Source organism: Trachypithecus francoisi, unplaced genomic scaffold (assembly GCF_009764315.1).
Source record: "Trachypithecus francoisi isolate TF-2019V2 unplaced genomic scaffold, Tfra_2.0 Lachesis_group13, whole genome shotgun sequence".
NCBI lineage: Eukaryota > Metazoa > Chordata > Mammalia > Primates > Cercopithecidae > Trachypithecus > Trachypithecus francoisi.
This window is the reverse complement of record NW_022681458.1, coordinates 13,872,820-13,896,947: the sequence shown is the minus strand read 5'-3', so window position 1 is coordinate 13,896,947 and position 24,128 is coordinate 13,872,820. Positions and strand designations below refer to the sequence as shown.

At 43.1% G+C, this 24,128-nt stretch overlaps 2 protein-coding genes across 5 annotated transcripts in view; one reads left to right on the top strand and one right to left on the bottom strand.

Annotated features, from left to right (window-relative positions):
* RHBDD1 (rhomboid domain containing 1) overlaps positions 1 to 24,128 on the top strand; it is a 214,585-nt gene that overhangs the window by 144,909 nt on the left and 45,548 nt on the right. For 2 of the 4 annotated variants that reach the window (XM_033230035.1, XM_033230030.1), the window contains one exon: positions 18,469 to 20,459. The exons of 1 other annotated variant lie outside the window; for it this stretch is intronic. In XM_033230035.1, coding sequence (XP_033085926.1) covers positions 18,469 to 18,563 — 95 coding nt within the window. In that variant the 3' untranslated portion in view covers positions 18,564 to 20,459. Of the gene's footprint in view, positions 1 to 18,468; positions 20,460 to 24,128 lie in introns of those variants that run through there. One more of the 4 variants, XM_033230031.1, reaches the window with a different exon arrangement.
* Positions 964 to 24,128, bottom strand: part of COL4A4 (collagen type IV alpha 4 chain) — a 168,843-nt gene continuing 145,678 nt past the window's right edge. The window contains exons 47-48 of the mRNA XM_033230020.1: positions 1,864 to 1,930; positions 964 to 1,046 (exon numbers count right to left, since the gene is read on the bottom strand). Of these exons, the coding sequence (XP_033085911.1) occupies positions 1,913 to 1,930 (18 nt within the window). The 3' untranslated portion in view covers positions 964 to 1,046; positions 1,864 to 1,912. The remainder of the gene's footprint in view (positions 1,047 to 1,863; positions 1,931 to 24,128) is intronic.

Genomic DNA, 24,128 nt, shown 5'->3' with positions numbered 1-24,128 from the left:
AAAGCAAACTGGTGGTATACGAAGAGCACTGGGCTTACGTCTGACCCCTGAACATATGGACCATACCATTTTCTGGCGTGAGACCTCAAGAAACTGCCCACCTACCTCGAGCCTCAGTCTTTACATCTGTATAATGAAGGCAGTACTTAGCACTCAACACCTCCTTCCATTCCTGCATTTGTTCATTTATTCATTCATCCCCAGGGCTAGAATGTGGACACAAACCCTCACTGTCCTTGCCCCCATGGAGCTCACAACCCAGTGAGAATGCACACTGTCAAAATGATTAGATTCACGATAATCACTCACCATGGCATCATGTGCTTTGAAGAGAGGGGATCCTATGAGAGCTTCAGGCAAAGAACCTCATTGGGGGTGATCGGAGGACACAGTCACTTTCCTGGAGAAGTTGTGTTTGAGCCAAGAGCCGGAGGACATGAAGAAAGGAGAAGCGGGGTGGGGCAAGTGGAGGTGAAGGGAGAGTGGGACCCAAGGGAGCTGGAGAGGCAGCTCGTGGCCACGCCCTGCACTTACTGGGCAGAGTAAGATTTTTTATTTTTGCTGTAAAATAAAAGCCAAGAGTAAAGTGGATGAGATGTTTGTTTTTGAAAAGCTCTCCCGGCTACTCTGTGAAGAATGGCTGGTAGGAAGACAGGAGCAAGTGTGGGGAAATGGGTTAGGGTTGTGTTAGAGTTCTTCAGAGGAATAGAACCAAATAGGATACAGGTATGTATAAAACAGAGTTTATTATGAAGAATCAGCTAAGTGATTACAGGCAAAGTCCTGTGATAGGCCATCTGCCTATCAGGCTGGGGAAAGAGAGAAGCCATTAGTGTGACTCAGCCCAGTCCAAAAGCCTCAAAACCAAGGAAACCTACAGCGCAGCCCTCAGTCTGAGGCCCAAGGCCCAAGAGCGCCCACGAGGCCACTGCTGAAAGTCCCAGTGTCCAAAGGCTGAAGAAACTGCAGTCTCATTGTTGTAGGACTTTCTCCTCAGTTCAGCTAAAAACTGGATTCTTGTCACACAACCAGGAAAGATAAGGCTCCTGGACACATAGAAGGGTGAGAAAAGCAGAATTTATTGAGTGAGAAAAGGAAAACACTCAGCAAAGCAAGAGCAGTTCCTGTTAACAGGCCCCCATCTCACCAACTGAATCCCAGGTCACCACCCAGGAACAGGAGGGGCCAGGCTCCTCCCCCCGCAAATGGCTCGAACTTCCCGAGGCCCCACCCCATCTTCCCATTGCACAGGTCAGTTAGAGATTCTCTGGGAGCCCTTTTTACTTGGCTGGCCCATCATATTCAAAGGCAGGAGGACAGGAAGCAACCATCCCACACAGGGGGAGATAGGAAAAGCAAGAAGACTCAGCAGGCTGCGTACCCTTCTACCGTCTGCCCTATTCTAGCCACACTGGCTGTCTGTTGGATGTGCCCACCCACATTGAGGCACGTCTTCCTCTCCCAGTCTCCTGACTTGAATGTCAGTCAGTCTCCTCTGGCAACTTTCAGAAACACCCAGGAGCACTGCTTCACCAGCCATCTAGGCATCCCTCAAGCCAGTCTAGTTCACACCTATCTTAACCATCACAGCGGTTCAGGCACTGGTCTAGGCCCACAATACAGGTGACTCAAACAGAGCTAGTGACAGGGCAGATAGAGAAGAATGGACACATTTGGGAATGTTCAGGTTAAAATGACAAGTTTCGACGGATTGAATTTGGGGGCAGGATGAGTGGAAGAGGAAGGTGTCAAGGAAGACTCTAGGGTCTGGGCTTGTGTGACTAACCGGAGGGATCGTGGGGGCATTTCTGAGAAGGGCAGCCTAGAAACGGGGTCATTAGTGTAACAGTCGGCACCACTTACCTTTCATTGCTTTGACCCAGGTGCTCACATCCTTTAATTCATTTGGTCCTCAGAACACACCCATAAGCTAGATTTTACAGATAAGAAAAGTGAGGATCATTGAGTAAAGTAACTCCTCCTAGGGCACAAAATAAGAGGCAAAGCCAGTATTCAGCCTCAGCTCTTTCTGGTTCAGAATCCGTTCCCCACCAGAACCAGGTAGCAGAAGGTCAGCTTTGTAAGACATCGATGTCCACTCCAGATTTGGTAAGTGAGGTTTTAAGCAGAATGAAATGCTTGGAAGAGAAAACAGGAGATTTGGGGTGTGGTTCTGTGCCTCTTAGCTCTTAGCAAAACCATTTACCTTCTCTGGACTTCCATTTCCCATCTCTGACATGAGCAAGTCAGATCTACCATCCTGAAGACACCCCTCATGTTCTGGAAATGCATGATTTTTATGATGTCATCCTGGATGCATCTCATACACAGTCTCCTGTCCACATTTGATTAAATCTTTAGGACACTTGTCTTACAACCATATAGCCGTTTCTCTGCTAGCTTTTTATCTGGCCAAAGCACATACTTAGATACTTCCAATGAAGTTCAGAGAGCAATATATTCCTCTTCCCTTATCTAAATCTTCAGTTATCCAAGATGAGCCTAATTCTAGGTTCCTAACTTGGGATTGAAATTTTAAAAATTTCGTTCTGGGGTTTTCTTTTTCTGTTCATAAAATAAGTTTTATTTTACTAGAATTTATTAATAATGTCTATTAATAGACATGTAAAGTAACTTATTTTTTGTTGTTATTGAATATCTCTCCGTAGCAGAGACCATTTTAAAATAATTTCCGAGTTTAATTATGTTCAGTATGAGACGGAGGCAGGCCATTTCAATGATGTAAAACCAGTCTGAGACACTCCTTGGCCTTCCTGAGACTGGATGGGCTTGATTGTAAGAGATGTTAGGTTTCCATCATTCTGAGCAAACTGTCACAAGGACAGAAAACCAAACACCGCATGTTCTCATTCATAGGTGGGAATTGAACAGTGAGAACACTTAGACACAGGGTGGGGAACATCATACACCGGGCCTGTCATGGGGTGGGGGGTGTGGGAAGGGATGGCATTGGGAGAAATACCTAATGTAAACAATGAGTTGATGGGTGCAGCGGGCCAGCATGGCACGTGTATACCTATGTAACGAGACCACACATTGTGCACATGTACCCTAGAACTTAAAGTATAATAATAAATAAATAAGTAAATAAAGGAGCTCATTGAACTTCAAAAAAAAAAAAAAGAGAGAGAGAGATGTTAGGTTTCAGTCACAGAATTGCCCCCTGCCTCTATAGGTTACTAGCACACACACATAAGCACACACTCATGCAGACACATGCAGGCACACAAATCCATGCACTCATGCACATGCACACACACACACGCTATCTCTAATGGGGCACAAGATTAGGATTTGGGAGAGGGATAATGAATTAATCAGACCTAAAAGAACACACAAAAAGTGGTTAATTAGACTCAGGGTTAAATGCCATCAAATACAGAAACAAGCATGGTTTTAAAATGACCATCGTACTTCTCAGACAGTTTTTCACATCGCAGAAACTGGCCTCCCAGCCATCACAATTCTAGGCTAACTCTGACCCACATAAGAATTTCTCAGCTCTGGGGTCCAGAAAGCAAGGCTCCTGCTTGTTTGTGCCTTTCTCCAGATGGCTTCTCACTGCCACGTATCTCATGGAGCTTATCCACTCCAAACGGATAAAGGTTGCATCGTCCTCATGGTCCAAGTTATCTAGACCTTTGTGGAGAAGCCCACCCTGGTTTCCTAAACCACAAGCTGCTACCTCTCAAAATTCATGGCTATCATACTTTTGATGAGTATATCGTTCCTCTTTCACATATTTTCAACTTCCCCCTGCCCTCTTTTCTTTTCTTGCCCAGCAAGCACACATCTAGCCACAGGCCTTACATGTGGTAGGGTTGGGCTGGGAGGTTCCCAGTGATTCCCTCAGCCCTGCCCCTGATGATTTGGATACCTTTGATACCAGCCATGACTCACTCTAATTGCAGGTTTTTCTCAGAGCAGTTTGTCTTCCTCTAGTTCCACCTGCAAAAGATGGATGCCAGGTGGCTGTCAGCTTTAATAAGGGCTTTGGACCTCTGTGTTCTCCTAGACCACAAATAATCTCAGGGACAATTTCCTAGGTCAGGGATTGTTTTTCTAATTATGCATTGATATTGGTATTTCTGGACCTGTAGTTATGCACAATCAGGCTTATGGTATTTGAAAAGTAAAGATAATTTGAACTTTTTAAAACATTTAAGACAGCATTCAGCATAAATAGATGTAATACATCTCATGTCTCAGCCTATTTCTAGCTACTGAATGTTCTTTGATGTGTCCAGAACCCCAGAGCCCAGGCAAATCTTGTGAATTTCATAGAGAAAACAAATCGACTGAATTGTGTTCCAAAGTCTGTGGGCTTATAGTCCCCACTCACCTGTTCCTCACTATTTGTGTCTCAGGATTTGAGAGCTATTTAGTGGCTGAGGCCAGAAATGGAAGTTTGCCCTCATGGTATGTTAGCTTGTTCTTTCATTCATTCCTCAAGCATTTATGATGCACCCACTATGTACCAGGCATCAGGGATCCAGAGGTGAATTCCTTTGTTCCTAGGACTGGGAGAGCAACATTGGGCCAGTTTCTTCTACTCTAATGTCATCACTAATAGAATTTTAGCTAACAATTGTATTTGCTGTGCTTTTCAAGATAGCTGGGTTGCACTGATATCTTTTAAAATCTACATCATCCAAGGTGGAGCATAGCATGACCTAGGAAACTACCAGAGTCTTTGACTCATAGTAAATGTCACCAAAAACCTATTTATACAAAACCAAATGCCATGCTGGTGCAAATGGTCAAAGACAAACATAACCACAGAACACAGTATGGCATTCCTGTGATCAAAGTTTCTCAAAGTGGGGCATGTGGACATCCAGCTCACTTGAGGTGCATGTTAAAAAATGCACATTTCTGGGTCCCCCAACAAACATTGATCTGGAATCTCCCATTAGAACCCTAGAATCTGCCTCTCACCAAGCTCCCCGACGTGGGTTTGAGAATCACTGTTCTAGATCCAGCATCTAGTCTTTAGCCCTTCAAAGAATGCTGTGTTTTCTGCGGGAATGTGGCATAGAAGTATTGGGTAGGTGTGAGACCTGGGGCCACTTACGTGGTTCACTTTACTTGCTGCTAGTCAGTCAGGCCACCTACCCTAGGGGCCAGCCACCTCAATCCACTTCCTTTCCCAGGCCCAACAGCCTTGTTTTATTAGACACATGGTTATCTGCTGTAGTTGTCCAGTGTGACCTAAACTTGACCACTCGGGGATGGTTGTTCTCAGCAGAAGTTGCCAACTTTTTGTCCCTTTTCAAAGTTCTTTTCCCACTGGCTTGTCTTTTTTTTTTTTTTTTCCTTATTCCTTGAATGCTTGGAACGATGTTTACTTGTACTTTTTTTCATGTACAAAGGTTAAAGAGTGTTTTAAGAAGATTGAGGTTTCTGAAGGAAATGTTGGCTAATTTCAAATGGTCTTTGATTTCAAAAGTCAATGAAAACATTCCCTTGACCCTTGGTTTGAAGGACTGGAAATTGGGCCATCTCTCTGGTTTGAAACTCAAGTGGAAAGGAGTGAGAAAAAAACAAAACAGGTCTAAATGTTATCAAAAATGCTTCTTTATACCTTTATTTGAACAGGAGATTTGAGCGCCTTGGCAAAATGCAATGGTGTGGGGGACCTTGTCATTTGTGAATGGAGGAACTGCCCCTGCTCGTGTAGGAGGGTGAGCCATGCAGCTGGCATTGTGTCCCTTGGAGGGAGGGAGCTGCTGTCCCAGGCAATTATGAAACCACCACTTAGGACAGGGTCCCAAGAAAGATGTGCTTTCTTCTCCACCAGAAAGCACATCTGTTCACCCCTCTGATCACTGGGGGCCTGCCCAGCAGCTGTGACAGCCAGCACCTGCTGAACTACCAGTTGCCAAGCTGCCAACTTCAAAGATGCTGTCTTAGTGAGTTTAGGCCGCCTTAACAAAATACTGCCATGGACTGGGTGTCTTAAACAACAAAAATTTATTTCTCACAGTTCTGGAGGCTAGAAGTTCCAGGTACTAATATGATCAGGTTCTAGTGGGGTCCCTCTTCCTGGATTATAGATGGCCGTCTTCTCACGGTGACCTCACATGGCAGAGAGTGCAAGCTCTGGCCTCTTCATTCCCTGACAAGAGTACCAGTACCACCACGGGGGCTCCACCCTCATGTCTCATGTAAACCTAATTACCTCCCACAGGCCCCACCTCCACATACCATCACATTGAGGGTTAGGACTTCAAAGTATGAATTTTGAGGGAACACCAACGTTGAGTCCATGACAGCCCTCGTGACCTCTCTGAGCGTAGGCATACCAGGCAGAACAGCCACAGCTAACTCCCTGGGGTCATCGGCTAAGGAGTTAGAAATATTCTCCTGAAAGGAACCACTGGTGCTGGAGACTTTTGCAGATTCCTAGAACTCATGGAATACTCACTTGATAAGCCCTGGTCTTATACCTTCACTCAGTGCTAGGCCAGAAAAACCCCCAAGTCAAACCAAGTTCTGAGTGTCCTTAGACAGCAGTGTGCACTCTGAACCAGGCATCAGGCACAGTCAGAATGGGAGCTAGATGGGCCTTTTATCTCACTTCTGCCCTTCTGATGCTCTCCTGGGGTTGGGGTGGGGGCTGAGGAGGAAGGGCAGAAGCAAAGAGGAGGATTGGGGACAAGTACAAGTGGGGGGGAGGGTTTGAGTGAAAATGTGAGCCAGTAACCAGTACCACCTGGTTAGGCCTAACATAGATCATTTTGAGTATTACTGCATCCAGGATTGATTGTCTTATTACCATAGATTGTGTCTGTTTATCTCCTCTGATTTGGAGTTAGTATATTAAGGAGGCTCCGGATCATTCCTGCAAAGCACTCACTGACACAAGGCAGCATGCACCATAGCAGGAGGAAATTCAGAATTAGAAATAGTTAAACTATCTGCATTCATATCCGTATCTGTATCTATATCTCTCCCAGTGCCTTGTCAGTCTCCTCTGCTCTGGAAGAATTCTGATATGACATAGAAACTGCTAGATGCTGGCAAATAATTCCTGGGTTTCAGGCCATCTAGACAATAAACAACTCCATAATATTCAGTGCAGCAGCCTCTGTAGCGCCCATCTGTTTCAAAATAACCCTAATTCTGCTTACAATGCGGAATGCTTTGTTGACTGGAATTTGTCCTAGTTTTCTTCAGTGGATTTAATGTTATAGGCCTCTGGTTCCACCTGCTGGCAGATATAAATACCAGAATGAAACTCGCGTGGATATTTTCAGTTGCAAGAAAAATCTGAGCTGTAGCTCAGTGGTTCTCAAAGGCTGATGTACATCGGAGTCACCCGGGAGCTCATTAAAACTACAGCAGCCTGGGCTCTGTGGCAAGCCCACCCAATCAGCAGCTGTTTCTTCAACAGCCCCTCTGGTGATTCACACACCCATACCAACGTTAGCAGACCCCACTTCCTCTGGAATGAGGGGTGCAGAACCCAGCAAGGTTAGGGATGATTCCAAACCACTGTATCCTACTCATGGCCAAGCAGGGGGTGACAGAGTGACAAAGCCACCTTTAGATACCCACCCCCACCTCTTCCAGTTTATCCAGGTAACTCTTAGTGGCAAAGGCCAAAGCTTTATTCCCTTGGAACTCATTTAAAAAAGAAACAATTCAAAGTGGAGAAACCTGGTGAAAGCACTACTTATCTAAGTGCTCAAGGTTAACATCACCAGTGATAAGTCATGTTGACAGCACATTGATATGTGATGAGGGCATTTCACCTCTGTGGTATTCTTCACCAAAACCCATAACCCCAGTCTAACCATGAGGACAAACAGCAGACAAACCAGACCGAATGACATTCTTCACGATATCTGGCCACTACCACTCAAGACTGTGAAGGTCATGGGGGTCAAGAAAGGACTCAGAGCCACAGACCAAAAGAGACTAAGGAGACTTGATAACACAATGCCCTATGGTCTCCAGGATTGGACCCCAAACAGAAAAAGAAAATTAGTGAAAAAACTGGGGAAATCTAAATGTCTGGAATTTAGTTCAACGGAATGTATCAATGTTGGTTTCTTAGTTTTGACAAATGTACTGTAAGATGCTAACATTTAAGGAATTGACTTGTCTGTAGTATCTTTGCAACTTTTACGTAAATTTAAAATTATTCCAAAATAAAAAGTTTATTTTAAAAAGTTACAAAAAAAAATAACCCCATCAAAAAGCGGGTAAAGGATATGAACAGACACTTCTCAAAAGAACACATTCATGTAGCCAAGAAGCATATGAAAAAAAGCTCATCATCACTGGTCATTAGAGAAATGCAAATCAAAACCACAATGAGATATCATCTCATGCCAGTTTGAATAGCGATCATTAAAAAGTCAGGAAACAACAGATGCTGGAGAGGATGTGGAAAATGGGAACGCTTTTACGCTGTTGGTGGGAGTGTAAATTAGTTCAACCATTGTGGAAGACAGTGTGGTGATTCCTCAAGGATCTAGAACCAGAAATACCATTTGACTCAGCAATCCCATTATTGGGTATATACCCAAAGAATTATAAATCATTCTACTGTAAAGACACATGCACCATGTATGCTTATTGCAGCACTATTCACAATAGCAGACTTGGGACCAACCCAAATGCCCATCAATGATAGACTGGATAAAGAAAATGTGGCACATATATACCATGGAATACTATGCAGCCATAAAAAAGAATGAGTTCATATCCTTTGCAGGGACGTGGATGAATCTGGAAACCATCATTCTCAGCACAGTAACACAGGAACAGAAGACCAAACACTGCATGTTCTTGCTTATAAGTGGGAGTTGAACAATGAGAACACATGGACACAGGGAGGGGAAAATCACACACCAGGGCCTGTCAGCGGGTGGGGGCAAGGGGAGGCATAGCATTAGGAGAAATACCCAATGCATCCAGGGCTTATAACCTAGATCGACAGGTTGATGGGTGCTGCAAACCACCATGGCACATGTATACCTCTGTAACAAACCTGCACGTTCTGCACACATATCCCAGAACTTAAAGTATAATAAAAGAAAAGTTTAAACATTGGGATGGGAGGATGGCACTGAAGAGAGACAGAATGTGTTGGAGGACATTGCCAAGGAGCATGGCGTGGCTGCTTCTCTACCAGCTGCCAAAAGTCATGAGCAGCTAGCTGGTAGGACAGGCGACAGTCTCCAGAGAAGCTGCCCAGAACAGCTGGCCAGTGAGGTGGGTTGCTGCTGTGACACATGTGCACTCCCATCTGTCTGCCACCCGAACCCTGTGTTTCACTGGGAACCAAACAGTCATGGACACTCGAACCTCTGTGTGGGAGTCAGAGGTCCAGGCCCCTCTGGGTACAGATGAGGGGCCTGAGGCCCAGGGAGGGAAGTGACCTGTGCCGGATCCTGGTGGAGCCCCGATAGGAACCCACATCTGGTTGAAGTGAATTCATTTGCCACAGCATTTCTCAGTGACTTGATACATTATCTGCAACAGAGTCATCTGGGTGCTCATGAAAATGAAGTTCCTGGGCTCCAGCCACCACTTACTGCATCAGAATCTGTGGTGAGGGGGTGGAGGGGATCCAGTAATCTGCATTTTGAACAGGTTCTTCATTTCTGTGCACGGTTCAGATTAAGGACCACTGCAGCAAACTGGGCAACAGTTGCTGTTTGATGGAAACTTCTATGCATAGGGCCAGGGCTGCTCAAAGCTAAGAATGGGAGAATCCAGCCGCTGCCATTCTCTTAGGATGAAAGTCATAGTAGGTGGCAAGCAGCAGGGCCAGGACCCAGTGTGTTTCAGGAGGGGCAATATTTTATTCTATTTTGCGCTCAGTGTATTATCGTTTAAACACTGTTGCCCTCGCTACTCTTCTCTTTTTAAAATAGTGAAGTTAAAACTTACCCAAAGACAATCTCAAGATCAAGAAGCAAGAGGTTGGGAGTGGGACTCATACCAGGGCCCTGAGGAGACCACTGTAAGTCTCTTCCTCTGGCCTTCCCTGCCACTATGCCCCATCTGAACATCTTCAGGAAAACCAGGCCAGAAAGAGACAATGGCAAGTCTCCTGGACCCCAAGATAAAGGTCAGAACAGACTAAGGACCCAGATGCCTGGGAAGCCTGAAGCAGGCCGCAGTTTGGACCTAAGGAATCCTTTGAGGCTGCAGAGTCACTGTAGTGGAGTTGAGCAAAGACTCAGGCCATGCGAGGTGGAGAGCAGCTGCCCACACTGAGCCGGGCTGGCCCTCTCTGCGGACTGGTGTGGAATCTGCATCAGAAACATCAGAAGAGGTCGGGGGCTCAAGCTGCCCCTCTGAGCAGACACATTGGCCCTGGAGCTTCTGAGAGGAAGGTGGGATTTTAATATTCCAAAGGGTTTTCATACTTTCTGTATCATTTTACAGACCTCATATACATAGATATAGATATATAAAGAGATAGAATGAACATGGAGAATCATTCCTGTAAGAAGTTCTAAACTGTTCTCTATTTTAGAAAATACTTGAGAGTTAACTACCAAGGCTGATTTTTGCAGCTGGACCTATCTGTTGCCAAACCTTACTCCTTGTCAAAGGAGATCCTAATTCTAGATGCATCCAGTTATCCAAAATAAAGCCTTACTATTCGCAGTGAGCCTTACTTAAGGCAGAAGATGCATTGTTTCTGCTGTCTTTTAAACAGACCCTGTCTCCAAGTCCTAATTAAGGCAATAATACCTTCTGGAGGTTTACATAGGCTGATGTAGGGGCTGAGGAAGACAACATGTCTGAAGGAGAATAGATGGGAATCTAGGTTTGAGCTCCTGACTCAGCCACTGTCCAGCTATTTGGCTTTGCCAAGTTGCTTAAAATCTTTAAGCCTCAATTCCTCACCTATAAAATAGACAAGAAAATTCTACTTGGAAGGATAAGTAGGATAGAAACCACTTATAACAACATGGATGAATCTCACAAGCATGATGTAAAATTAAGCCACTCACAAAGCGTACATATTGTATGGATCCACTTATGGACAGAAATAGGGAAAAAATCTATAGTTAGAAATCAGGATCATGGGTACTGTTGGGTATCGAGGTATAGTAACTGGAAGGGGGCATGTGGTGGCTTATGAGTGCGGGAAATATTCTGGTATTTTCAGAAATAACCTCGTATCTTGACCTGGATATTGGTCTCACACGTCCAGTTTGTGAAAATGAATCAAGTTATACACTTCAAGGTGTAGTGGGGGGTGGGACAGTAAATAGAGTGAGCATGTAGCAGTTGTCCCACAAATATTCTTTGTCTCCCTTTGACTTTTCTTTCTTTTTTTGGGAGGTGGGGGAATTCTAGAAGTCAGACCATATCTTGTCTATATTGCAGGAAACACTGACCTGACATAGTGGACCTGATGTCATAGGTTACTCAGATTGTTACCTGGATTATAGCCTGTTGATTTTAAGTCATTTGTGTTCATTAACGGTCTCCAAAATTAACCAGCTGGAGGGAGAGAAAAGTACAACCGGTAAAGTGGTAAACCAGGGGCTGAGCTGATCTCTGTTTCACAATGCAGAGTGCTAACCACTGTAAATCGCAGAGATCTCCCTTTCAAGGCTTCTTTTCAGATTCCAGATATTATTTCAGAATTAGGGAATCTCCACTGTTGCAGTCTTGATTGATTGAAGAAATAGAAACGTGAATGTTTTCTCTCTAAAGTCACATCTAAATATTGCCTTTCTCATAAACCATACTGTAATTTCCATTTGTATGAAAGTTATACATCCATTTTAAGTTAATTTCACTTAAAGAGAAATTAACTTAAAGAGTTATTTAAGAGAGAGAGAATATTAACAACTGTTAAAGGAAAAGGAATATTTGGAGCTCATCATATAAAACAGTTTTTTTTTTTTTTTTTTTTTTTTTTGAGACGGAGTCTCGCTCTGTAGCCCGGGCTGGAGTGCAGTGGCCGGATCTCAGCTCACTGCAAGCTCCGCCTCCCGGGTTTACGCCATTCTCCTGCCTCAGCCTCCCAAGTAACTGGGACTACAGGCGCCCGCCACATCGCCCGGCTAGTTTTTTTGTATTTTTTCAGTAGAGACGGGGTTTCACCGTGTTAGCCAGGATGGTCTCGATCTCCTGACCTCGTGATCCACTCGTCTCGGCCTCCCAAAGTGCTGGGATTACAGGCTTGAGCCACCGCGCCTGGCCATAAAACAGTTTTAAGCAATCAACTAATGGTGATTTGATTCATGAATTTGTAATTTCAAAGCATTTACCATTTTGAACAAAGAGAGATTCCTTTACAAATACACATGGCAAAAACAGTATCCAGGTTTTTAACTTTTAATCTTACAGTATTTATAAAATCTTTATGGTAAAAGTGTTATAAGCCTATAATATGCTTATAAAAAGAGAGAGAGAATATTATAATTAGCGAGTCAAAACGTAAAGTGTGGTTACTGCCTTTAAGCATCTCCCCTTTTCAAAGAATGTCTTGCTAAATTGTTAGACCTGGGGTTCCTTCCAGGCCTTTTTGGTCTTTGACGGTAAATGACTTAACAACCATCCTTTCAGGAGGCATTTTGGAAGCTTTGCAGCTCATGGAATGCTAATAAAGTAACATTCTTGAAAGAGAGAACATGGGTCCCATGCTGTTGCCCTCATCTGACAATAGAAATCCCAGAGAACACTGGTGATTTATTTAGAGGTTTCCTGGTTTAGAAAAAAAAGTGATTGCCTCTTTAGCTCCCTAATTTAAGGGAGAGATGTTATGCTATCCTGCGACTTCAGTATAATTTCACTGCATGGCATAGTGTGTTCATCAGATCATGGGCAGGATCTATGAATACCAGCAAATTAAACGTCTAGATTTACACGGATGGCGAACAGTAGGGAAAATGGCCATAAACTCATGGTGCTCCTTTTAGCAATTCTTATCTGGACAAAATTGCTTCTCTTCCCTTAGATGTAAAATGCAGAGGCTACTGCATTTTACATAAGGGTAGAGGACTGAACATTTTTTCATAAAGAACCACAAATCAATAAATTTTATGATCTTACTACTGGTGCTGTAATTGAGGTAAATCATCTTAACACGAGCAGTGTTCCTGAGGTTCTTTGAAGCATGTTCACTGCTGCTTTGAGTAAAATTGAGGGCTGACCTCCATTGACAAGAACACGGAGGCAAGGCTCATAAATACTCATATTCTATACCAAGTTCTTTGGAGCAGGGCCATTTCACGCAGGCCTGTAAATGTCCAATGTATGATTTAACTAAGCAGAGAAAAGAAGATCTTGGCTGGACACTCCAGCTCTGTCAGTCACCCAAAGGCTCCTTCATGTGACTAAAGCATGCTACTTAATGGAAGTCATTAATTACCTTTTTATATCTATTTCTTAGAAGACAGATATTTAGTAACTAGCAACCCAACACTGTACAAAGCACTGCCAAAGGGTTTGCAAACATAATTGAGCTCTGTATTTTAAGAAGTCACAGGTTTTGTCATTTTGTATATCTTTTTTTTTTTTTTTTTTTTTTTTTTTAAAGACAGAGTCTCTCTCTGTTGCCTGGCTGGAGTGCAGGGGCAAGATCTGGGCTCACTGCAATCTCTGCCTTCCAGGTTCAAGCCATTCACCTTCCCCAGCCTCCCAAGTAGCTGGGATTACAGGCCCGTGTCACCACACCCAGCTAATTTTTGTATTTTTAGTAGAGTTGGGGTTTCACCATGTTGGCCAGGATGGTCTCAATCTCCTGACCTTGTGAACGGCCCGCTTCGGCCTCCCAAAGTGCTGGGATTAGAGGCATGAGCCACCACGCCGAGCCCATTTTGTATATCTCGTATACAGAGTTAATGATAGGAACAAGTAGACATTTAGCACATGATTCTTGATGATGTTAGAGATGAACAATCATACCATCCAATGTTCAGCCGGCATTTACTGTCATGTGGCACCCAGCTAATCATTTTATGTGCATTATCTCTTCTAATCCTTCAACAACCAACCAAAGGAACTACTCAGTATTCCCATTTTATAGATAAGGAAACCAAGACCAAGAGCAAGAAGGTTACCTACTTGCTCAAGGATGTGTAGCTAAAAAGTGGAGGAGCTGGGATTTAATCACAGGTTGTCAAACTTCAGAGTCATGGAAAGGACCCTGGAAGTCCCCTTTTTCAGTAGCCTCCTCTCACATATGATTCAACTGGAGACTGCTGAAATGAAGTGTAGGATTCAACTGGAGACCACTGAAAAGAAGCATAGGATTCAACTGGAGACTGCTGAAATGAAGCATAGGATTCACCTGGAGACTGCTGAAATAAGCATAGGATTCAACTGGAGACTGCTGAAATGAAGCATAGGATTCACCTGGAGACTGCTGAAATAAGCATAGGATTCAACTGGAGACTGCTGAAATGAAGCATAGGATTCAACTGGAGACCTCTGAAAAGAAGCATAGGATTCAACTGGAGACTGCTGAAATGAAGCATAGGATTCAACTGGAGACTACTGAAATGAAGCATAGGATTCAACTAGGAGACTACTGAAATGAAGCATAGGATTCAACTGGAGACTGCTGAAATAAAGCACCTTGTGAAGGGTGTCTCCACGATTCCCAGGCAGAGCTGGGAAACTGTCTCCTAATTCCCTACTAACACTTTTTCCTTTACATTTATGGGGACGCCTCCTTCTACCACCCCAAGGAGGCTCAGAAACACAAAGGTAAGACCCTTCGAGAAAGCCTGCAGAGAATGCTGGAGGTTAAGAAGACAGGTAATAGATCATATGACACAAGTGGAAACTATAGAAATAGTTTGACACATAAATGCAAAGGTGGGGAAGTAGAAAACAGAGCATACCTGAGACTGAGTGGACAGCCAGGTAGTCTTGTGCCGAGTGTGATTCCAACTCAAAGCACACCCACAGTAGTCGGTGCACGCTAGTGGCTGACATCAACTTTGTGATTGTCTTCGAAATAAGTTTTTATGCTTAAAAACATTCCCCCCAGATCAACTCATATTCAGAACAGTGTAGTTTTCAGAACTGGAAACAGCAATTCAGCCATTCTTCAGAGAGTAAGATGGCTTTTATATCAAAAACACTGAGTTGGAAGGATTTAAAATACCTTAAGAGCTGGCATGATTACAAATCGGGCTTTATTGTGGTTTGGGTTGTTGTATTGTTATACCCAATGCCTTCTTGGTTCTTCTAGAAAGCCAAACCGTGCTAGCAGCCAGTGGAATTTAAGGAGACCCACATGGGAACTTTAGATTCACATCTTTGATATCAGCAGAGTCCCACAGAATTGAAAACTTAGACTGGACCTTCTTATTTTTCTGTTTTCAAATAGCAGTGAGCTTCCCACATGCCCATATCCGTGAAGAAAAAGGACACTGGGTTTGGGCAGGAAGGGCGGGGATGGTGAGAGGTGCAACCCTGAACACTTTCGGTGTGAAAACCAGTGGCCACGTGGGAAAGTGGGAAGAGACTCAGAAGGTTTGCTGTTCTTCATGCTAGCTTAGTGACCTCAGATGTGTCCCTAACACCTTCTGAGCCTGTTTCCTCATCTGCAAAACTGAGATGATTCTATTGGGAGTAAAAGCTAAGTGGAAAAGGGCACCTTGAAAGGGCTTTATAAAGAAGAGTGTGATGATTGTTCTTCTCCTGACATGAGTTTTCTACTTCAGCATGTGGCATTTCTTTGGTTGGCTCAGCCCTGGTTCTCCTCGAATGCCCTGCAAATGGGTCCAAGGCTGTGTGCTGGCTGCTCCTTTTGAGAGCTGGACCTCGGGCACCTTCCCAGTCTGCCTCTTCTAATTCCTCCATGCAGTTCCCTTCATGGAAATTATTAATCCGCAGGCTTTTTCTTTTGAAGAAATGCTAAAGAAAACACCAGAGGACTCTGTGTTTCCCTCTGGGAGTCTAAGCAGTCTTTCAGCCTCCATGGGTTTCTGCCCTGTGGCCCGGAGTCAGGGTGCCACGTCGAGCTTGCTTCTGACTCTGCCCGCAGCTAGTTCTAACAGAGTTCCCAGTCCATCTGGAATGAGGTGTCAAGTCCTGGCCTGCACTCACAAGTGCAATTAAGACCAGTCTTTTTAAAAACAACTGTTAAAGGAAAAGGAATATTTGGAGCTCATCATATAAAACAGTTTTTTTTTTTTTTTTTTTTTTGAGACGGAGTCTCGCTCTGTAGCCCGGGCTGGAGTGCAGTGGCCGGATCTCAGCTCACTGCAAGCTCCGCCTCCCGGGTTTACGCCATTCTCCTGCCTCAGCCTCCTGAGTAACTGGGATTACAGGCGCCCGCCACATCGCCCGGCTAGTTTTTTTGTATTTTTTCAGTAGAGACGGGGTTTCACCATGTTAGCCAGGATGGTCTCGATCTCCTGACCTCGTGATCCACCCGTCTCGGCCTCCCAAAGTGCTGGGATTACAGGCTTGAGCCACCGCGCCTGGCCATAAAACAGTTTTAAGCAATCAACTAATGGTGATTTGATTCATGAATTTGTAATTTCAAAGCATTTACCATTTTGAACAAAGAGAGATTCCTTTACAAATACATATGGCAAAAACAGTATCCGGGTTTTTAACTTTTAATCTTACAGTATTTATAAAATCTTTATGGTAAAAGTGTTATAAGCCTATATGTTTGAGTATCATCTTTAATGAAAGTTAACAAATTGGTCTATTTTTCACTGTATCAAAATGCCTTGAAGTAGGGATTTATCCAGCAGAAGTGAGTGTGGGGGCTAGGCCTGCCCTGTTTGTTTTGGGGTGTTCTAGTCAGGAAGGGTACAAGGGGTTGGGGAGGTATAATTCTCCCATGCTCTCAACAGGAAATGAGAATCAGTTCTGGGGAAGCATTGGGATCTTCATCAGTAGAGAAGCAAAAATATAAAAAAGGGGTTGGCTTTGACTACTTTTTTGAATTTCTCTTTGACAACGGAAACTTCAGCTGTGGATTGAAAAGACGGACTCCGTTTCCCACTGCTTTCTCTAACATCTTTTCACATGGTTTTAACAGTTGCCATGTCAGCTTATACATAAATGGACACATCTTTGAAAAGGTGCCACTCTTGGGCAATAAGCAAGAGGGATCGACCGTTTGTTCCCTTGCTTTCCCTCCTGGCTTAACTGTGCTTTGCCCACCCTCCCTTCCCAGCCAGGCCAGTGCTGCCAGAACATTTGGTCCCGAATGAGTTGTTTCAGAACCTCCCTGGGCAGCGTTGGAAGTCGTAAGCAGGTGCTGTTGAGTCAAGTCCATACACTTATTGAACAGCTACTGTGTGTTCAGAACTGTCCCCGACGCTGGGGAGAGGGAGACATGTCAGAGAGATCCCCCACCATTTTAGAGCTTATGATCCTGTTAGGAGAGAGAAGAGTGGTCCAGAAATGCCTACACATCTGGCAGGATGTGGTGATGATTGAAAGAAGACAACAAAACGGAAGGTGCTGAAAGCTGAAGAGTTGGAATTGGGAGAGTTCTTCTGTTGGTTCCATCGGGGGAGGCCTAGCATTACAAGAGTGAGTAAGACTTGTGGTTGATGTAGGTGATGGGAGAGAGCCTTTCAGGGCAAATTACCAGGGTTAGCAGAGCTATAGTAATGAAAAGGTACAGCCTTTTCGGTCCTCATGCTTAGAAGTAAACCTCTACTTACCCGTATCTATCAGTGATGCGTCTTCCCGGTTGCCTTATAGGGAATATTGAAGCTCTTTCATCAGCTTTAGGTTGCTGGTTCCTTGAGATCAAGGACTATGTATTTTTCTCCCCTTATTACTACTCATGACGCCTGGGAGAATGTTTTCTTACGTAGTGATTGAAATTCTTGTATAATGACAAACTGTGTTTTTGGTAAGTTTGCATCCCTGAGAAACTCTTTTCAGTAACGATTTCCACAGTCCTTCATATGATCTTGAAATATGATGCCTGCATTTTTGTTTGCGTGCCCAGATATTGATCAGTATAGTAACTCTGCTCCAGTGGTTGTGTGTTTCAATCACGCATGATTCTGATTAGCCACATTGGTGCAGGAGGCAGCACGTTAGAAGGAAGAAAAGGAGCACCCAAAGGCTGACCAGAAGAAGCCAAACCAGCCTAGTTGGTGGGGGAAGTTAGTAAAGGTGGCAACAAATTATATATGGGTATTTAAAAAAAAGACAATAAGCCCTTGAGACACTATGTAAGCCTGAATGATGCAAATTATGGAGCACGGTGGAAGGAAAAATACAAGTGGGAAGATTATCAAGAAGCCTCAAAATGAGTCAAATCAGGTTCATGGCTGAACCACTCTAAAAATATTTACTTGATGTTGAAATTTAGTACTGACAGCTGAAGTTGAAAAATCTTTGTTATATTTGTTTTGTGTTAAAATAAAGATGACACTCAAGCTATCATTTTGTTCCCTTGGAGTCGTAGGGTACACACGCCTTGTAATGTTGGAACGATTGATTTTTCCTTTGGCTTTCTCACTACAGGAAATACCAGAAATAGCCCCCCACCCTACGGGTTTCGTCTCTCACCAGAAGAAGAAATGAGGAGACAGCGGCTTCACAGATTCGATAACCAGTGAGGTGGCGTCTTGGGAAGACATGGTCTTTTCATGTAATTATTGCCCATTTGGCTCATTCCCGAAGCCCCTAATTCATTTTAATTCCTTTTAAACAAAAGCAGAGTACACCGGTATTGCTCCAGACCGCTCACATCACCTGGGACAGTCCTCCCAATGGCCCCTATGAGTCAACTCACAGCTTGCTGGGAGTGGGCCTTCTCCTGGCCTTGTTCTTGCTCATTAACAGGTCACTTCCTCCACGAAGGGACCAGTTTCCACACTCCCTCCTCTCACTGCTGACTCAGCAATGCCTCTGCTTTGGTCTGCTTTTGAAGACTGTGACCTTCACCAGGAGGTTTTCCTTTCACCAGTCAGGAAGATTAGTCCCTCATTCTGCCTGGAGAGCCGCGTGTTTGACTTGGCAGTGGGTGTGGAGCCATCCCCGCGTCCTCCTGGCGCATTGCCACTGCGGCTGTCCAGGAACAGGATGTGGTTGCCTCAGCCGAATGTTGTCCTACTCTCCCCAACCCCGGCGCCTCGGCACTTCGGGCCCCTGCATCTGGCTGGTGTTTGCAGGGCTTTTGCTTTGCTCTGGTATTGCTCTGCCTTTATAGAAGGTCTTATTGAAGAAGTGTAAGAAAGACCTAAGGTGGGGAAGACTCCTACACACACCGTTAGTATCAGTGACACCAGCAGTGTAGGTTCCCAGCCACTTCCCAGTGGCAGCTTGTGTGCCCAGGAGATAGGACATCATTTAACAAACCAGCAAAGTAACAGCAGATGCAACATACAGAGTAGAGCAAAGGCATTTGGTGGATCGGTCACTAGAGATTTATCTTGCAGAAAGTATGTTTTTCCTCATAAAAGTGCCTCTTAATTGGCCATTGTACCAGCCACTTGTCCTAGCCAAATGTCCAAAACACGCCCTTGGGCCCCACAATGTTACAATCCACAGATTGTCTGTCTGAGTCATTTAAGGCATTTCCTGGTGCTTGTGTTCCATGAATAAAAGGACAAAAGTCAGAAGATCACTGATGTCTTACTGTCACCGAGATATTTTAACATAGAGAAGTAGGAAAAGATCTTCCTTTTTTGATCTACAATTTATATAGTTTTCTGATTATGCACATAAAAGATATGCCTTCCATATGCATAAAGCAAACATGTGGAAAGAAATATACCCAAATGTTAGCAGGAGTCATCTTTGGGAGTGGAGTCCATGGGATTTTGCTCTCTTCATTTTTATAGTTTTATATTACTGTGTTGGAAGATGTGTTTACGTGTGTGTGTGAATATAAATTGTACCTGTGAGTCTAGAAGCTTTAAATGTGTTAAAATTAAAATATTCAAGCTAAATGTTACTTCTCTCTCCCAAATTCTGTAAGTTTGACTCCCGTTGCCCCAAGTAGAAGTAACTTCTTTCTTGTGTGCCACTTTTATAGCATTTGGTAATTCTGCTATAACACTTATATCTTGCCCCTATTATTATCTGTGCACAGCTACACAAAGGTGTGCCTTCTACCTGGGAACATGGATTGTGAATGACTCTGTAATGAGGCCTGAGTCTTAGTTATCTTTCCACTCACTCCCTGTCTCCCCTTTCCAACCCCAAAGGTTCATTAAATGTCAGTGTTTCAACAAAGTTTTTTTTCAGTTGTATTAAGATTCCACTCACTGTATATGGACGTATTTTATTTTTTATTTTTTTATATCACTTGAGACCACTAATAGTACTTCTTTGCTCTGTTTGACTTGTCAGATACGAAGACATAGGATTAGATTTTGGGTGGTAAAATTGTGATACGCGGGGCTGTTTGTGGAGTGGAACATCTTAGTGATGTGAGAAAGGTCATTTAGTTATAAATGTAAGCCAGTTATTTTAGCACAACAATAAAGATGTTCTGGAAATTATTATAATTATTTTAGTTAATAGACTTGCCTGTAACAAGTGCTTATTGTTTGGAATGTCCATTTTATTTTATTTTCCTCTACAATAAGGAATCCCTAAAGTTATGCCAACAAACTGGAACTGGATTGAGAAAGACAAAAGCAAGTGAGCAAGTGTATTAGACTAATTATCTCTAGTAGGGAATAAGCACTTGGAGCTAATTTTTTAATTTGGTTTATTTAATAGTAGTTCCCTGATTGTTAAGCCCCTGGTTCCCACAGTTTGGTGTGGTCAGTGAACTTAAGAGACCTCTTAATGCAGGATCTTGACTTGGTTCTGAAGAGGAGGGAGTAGTTAAAATTGCTTCCTTTTAATGACTCTGAATGTATTGCCTGTGATTCCAAAGTTGCACATGATTGTTCAGACCTCCTCCATCCTTCCAAATTGCCTGCTGCAGTAAATAACTAGTTTGAGTAGAACTAGAGCCTGTCTACCTATTTGACACAGGTCCTGCTGCCTGGAGAGTAAGCAAGCTAAAGGGATGAGAAAGACCACCTCCCCCTACCCTGCAAATGGCACTGCAAGGCAGAGCAAGAATGGGGAAGCTGGCAGACCTGGCCTCCTTGTTCCCAGTCTTAGTTTTTCTTGAGAGATTCAGTATTCAGTAAAGAATAGTAGTCAAATTGAAATATATATATATATATATTTTTTTTTTTAATTATTATACTTTAAGTTCTAGGGTACGTGTGCATAACGTGCAGGTTTGTTACATATGTATACTTGTGCCATGTTGGTGTGCTGCACCCATCAACTCGTCAGCACCCATCAATTCGTCATTTATATCAGGTATAACTCCCAATGCAATCCCTCCCCCCTCCCCATGATAGGCCCCGGTGTGTGATGTTCCCCTTCCCGAGTCCAAGTGGTCTCATTGTTCAGTTCCCACCTATGAGTGAGAACATGCGGTGTTTGGTTTTCTGTTCTTGTGATAGTTTGTAAGAATGATGGTTTTCAGCTGCAGCCATGTCCCTACAAAGGATGCAAACTCATCCTTTTTTATGGCTGCATAGTATTCCATGGTGTATATGTGCCACATTTTCTTAATCCAGTCTGTCACAGATGGACATTTGGGTTGATTCCAAGTCTTTGCTATTGTGAATAGTGCTGCAACAAACATACGTGTGCATGTGTCTTTGTAGCAGCATGATTTATAATCCTTTGGGTATATACTGAGTAATGGGATGGCTGGGTCATATGGTACATCTAGTTCTAGATCCTTGAGGAATTGCCATACTGTTTTCCATAATGGTTGAACTAGTTTACAATCCCACCAACAGTGTAAAAGTGTTCCTATTTCTCCACATCCTCTCCAGCATCTGTTGTTTCCTGACTTTTGAATGATTGCCATTCTAACTGGTGTGAGATGGTATCTCATTGTGGTTTTGATTTGCATTTCTCTGATGACGAGTGATGATGAGCATTTTTTCGTGTGTCTGTTGGCTGTATGAATGTCTTCTTTTGAGAAATGTCTGTTCATATCCTTTGCCCACTTTTTGATGGGGTTGTTTGTTTTTTTCTTGTAAATTTGTTTGAGTTCTTTGTAGGTTCTGGATATCAGCCCTTTGTCAGATGAGTAGATAGCAAAAATTTTCTCCCATTCTGTAGGTTGCCTGTTCACTCTGATGGTAGTTTCTCTTGCTGTGCAGGAGCTCTTTAGTTTAATTAGATCCCATTTGTCAATTTTGGCTTTTGTTGCCGTTGCTTTTGGTGTTTTAGACATGAAGTCCTTGCCATGCCTATGTCCTGAATGGTACTACCTAGGTTTTCTTCTAGGGTTTTTATGGTATTAGGTCTAACATTTAAGTCTCTAATCCATCTTGAATTATTTTCATATAAGGAGTAAGGAAAGGATCCAGTTTCAGCTTTCTACTTATGGCTAGCCAGTTTTCCCAGCACCATTTATTAAATAGGGAATCCTTTCCCCATTTCTTGTTTCTCTCAGGTTTGTCAAAGATCAGATGGCTGTAGATGTGTGGTATTCTTTCTGAGGACTCTGTTCTGTTCCATTGGTCTATATCTCTGTTTTGGTACCAGTACCATGCTGTTTTGGTTACTGTAGCCTTGTAGTATAGTTTGAAGTCAGGTAGCGTGACGCCTCCAGCTTTGTCCTTTTGACTTAGGATTGTCTTGGCAATGCGGGCTCTTTTTTGGTTCCATATGAACTTTAAAGCAGTTTTTTCCAATTCTGTGAAGAAAGTCATTGGTAGCTTGATGGGGATGGCATTGAATCTATAAATAACCTTGGGCAGTATGGCCATTTTCACGATACTGATTCTTCCTATTCATGAGCATGGTATGTTCTTCCATTTGTTTGTGTCCTCTTTGATTTCACTGATCATTGGTTTGTAGTTCTCCTTGAAGAGGTCCTTTACATCCCTTGTAAGTTGGATTCCTAGGTATTTTATTCTCTTTGAAGCAATTGTGAATGGAAGTTGATTCATGATTTGGCTCTCTGTTTGTCTGTTACTGGTGTATAAGAATGCCTGTGATTTTTGCACATTAATTTTGTATCCTGAGACTTTGCTGAAGTTGCTTATCAGCTTAAGGAGATTTTGGGCTGAGACAATGGGGTTTTCCAAATATACAATCATGTCGTCTGCAAACAGGGACAATTTGACTTCTTCTTTTCCTAACTATATACCCTTTATTTCTTTCTCTTGCCTGATTGCCCTAGCCAGAACTTCCAACACTATGTTGAATAGGAGTGGTGAGAGAGGGCATCCCTGTCTTGTGCCAGTTTTCAGAGGGAATTTTTCCAGTTTTTGCCCATTCAGTATGATATTGGCTGTGGGTTTGTCATAAATAGCTCTTATTATTTTAAGGTACGTTCCATCAATACCGAATTTATTGAGCGTTTTTAGTATGAAGGGCTGTTGAATTTTGTCAAAAGCCTTTTCTGCATCTATTGAGATAATCATGTGGTTCTTGTCTTTGGTTCTGTTTATATGCTGGATTATGTTTATTGATTTGCAAATGTTGAACCAGCCTTGCATCCCAGGGATGAAGCCCACTTGATCATGGTGGATAAGCTTTTTGATGTGCTGCTGAATCCAGTTTGCCAGTATTTTATTGAGGATTTTTGCATCGATGTTCATCAGGGATATTGGTCTAAAATTCTCTTTTTTTGTTGTGTCTCTGCCAGGCTTTGGTATCAGGATGATGTTGGCCTCATAAAATGAGTTAGGGAGGATTCCCTCTTTTTCTATTGATTGGAATAGTTTCAGAAGGAATAGTACCAGCTCCTCCTTGTACTTCTGGTAGAATTCAGCTGTGAATCCATCTGGTCCTGGACTTTTTTTTGGTAGGATATTAATTATTGCCTCAATTTCAGAGCCTGCTATTGGTCTATTCAGGGATTCAACTTCTTCTGGTTTAGTCTTGGAAGAGTGTAAGTGTCCAGGAAATTATCCATTTCTTCTAGATTTTCTAGTTGATTTGCGTAGGGTGTTATAGTATTCTCTGATGGTAGTTTGTATTTCTGTGGGGTCGGTGGTGATATCCCCTTTATCATTTTTTATTGCGTCTATTTGATTCCTCTCTCTTTTCTTCTTTATTAGTCTTGCTAGCGGTCTGTCAATTTTGTTGATCTTTTCAAAAAACCAACTCCTGGATTCATTGATTTTTTTGGAGGGGTTTCT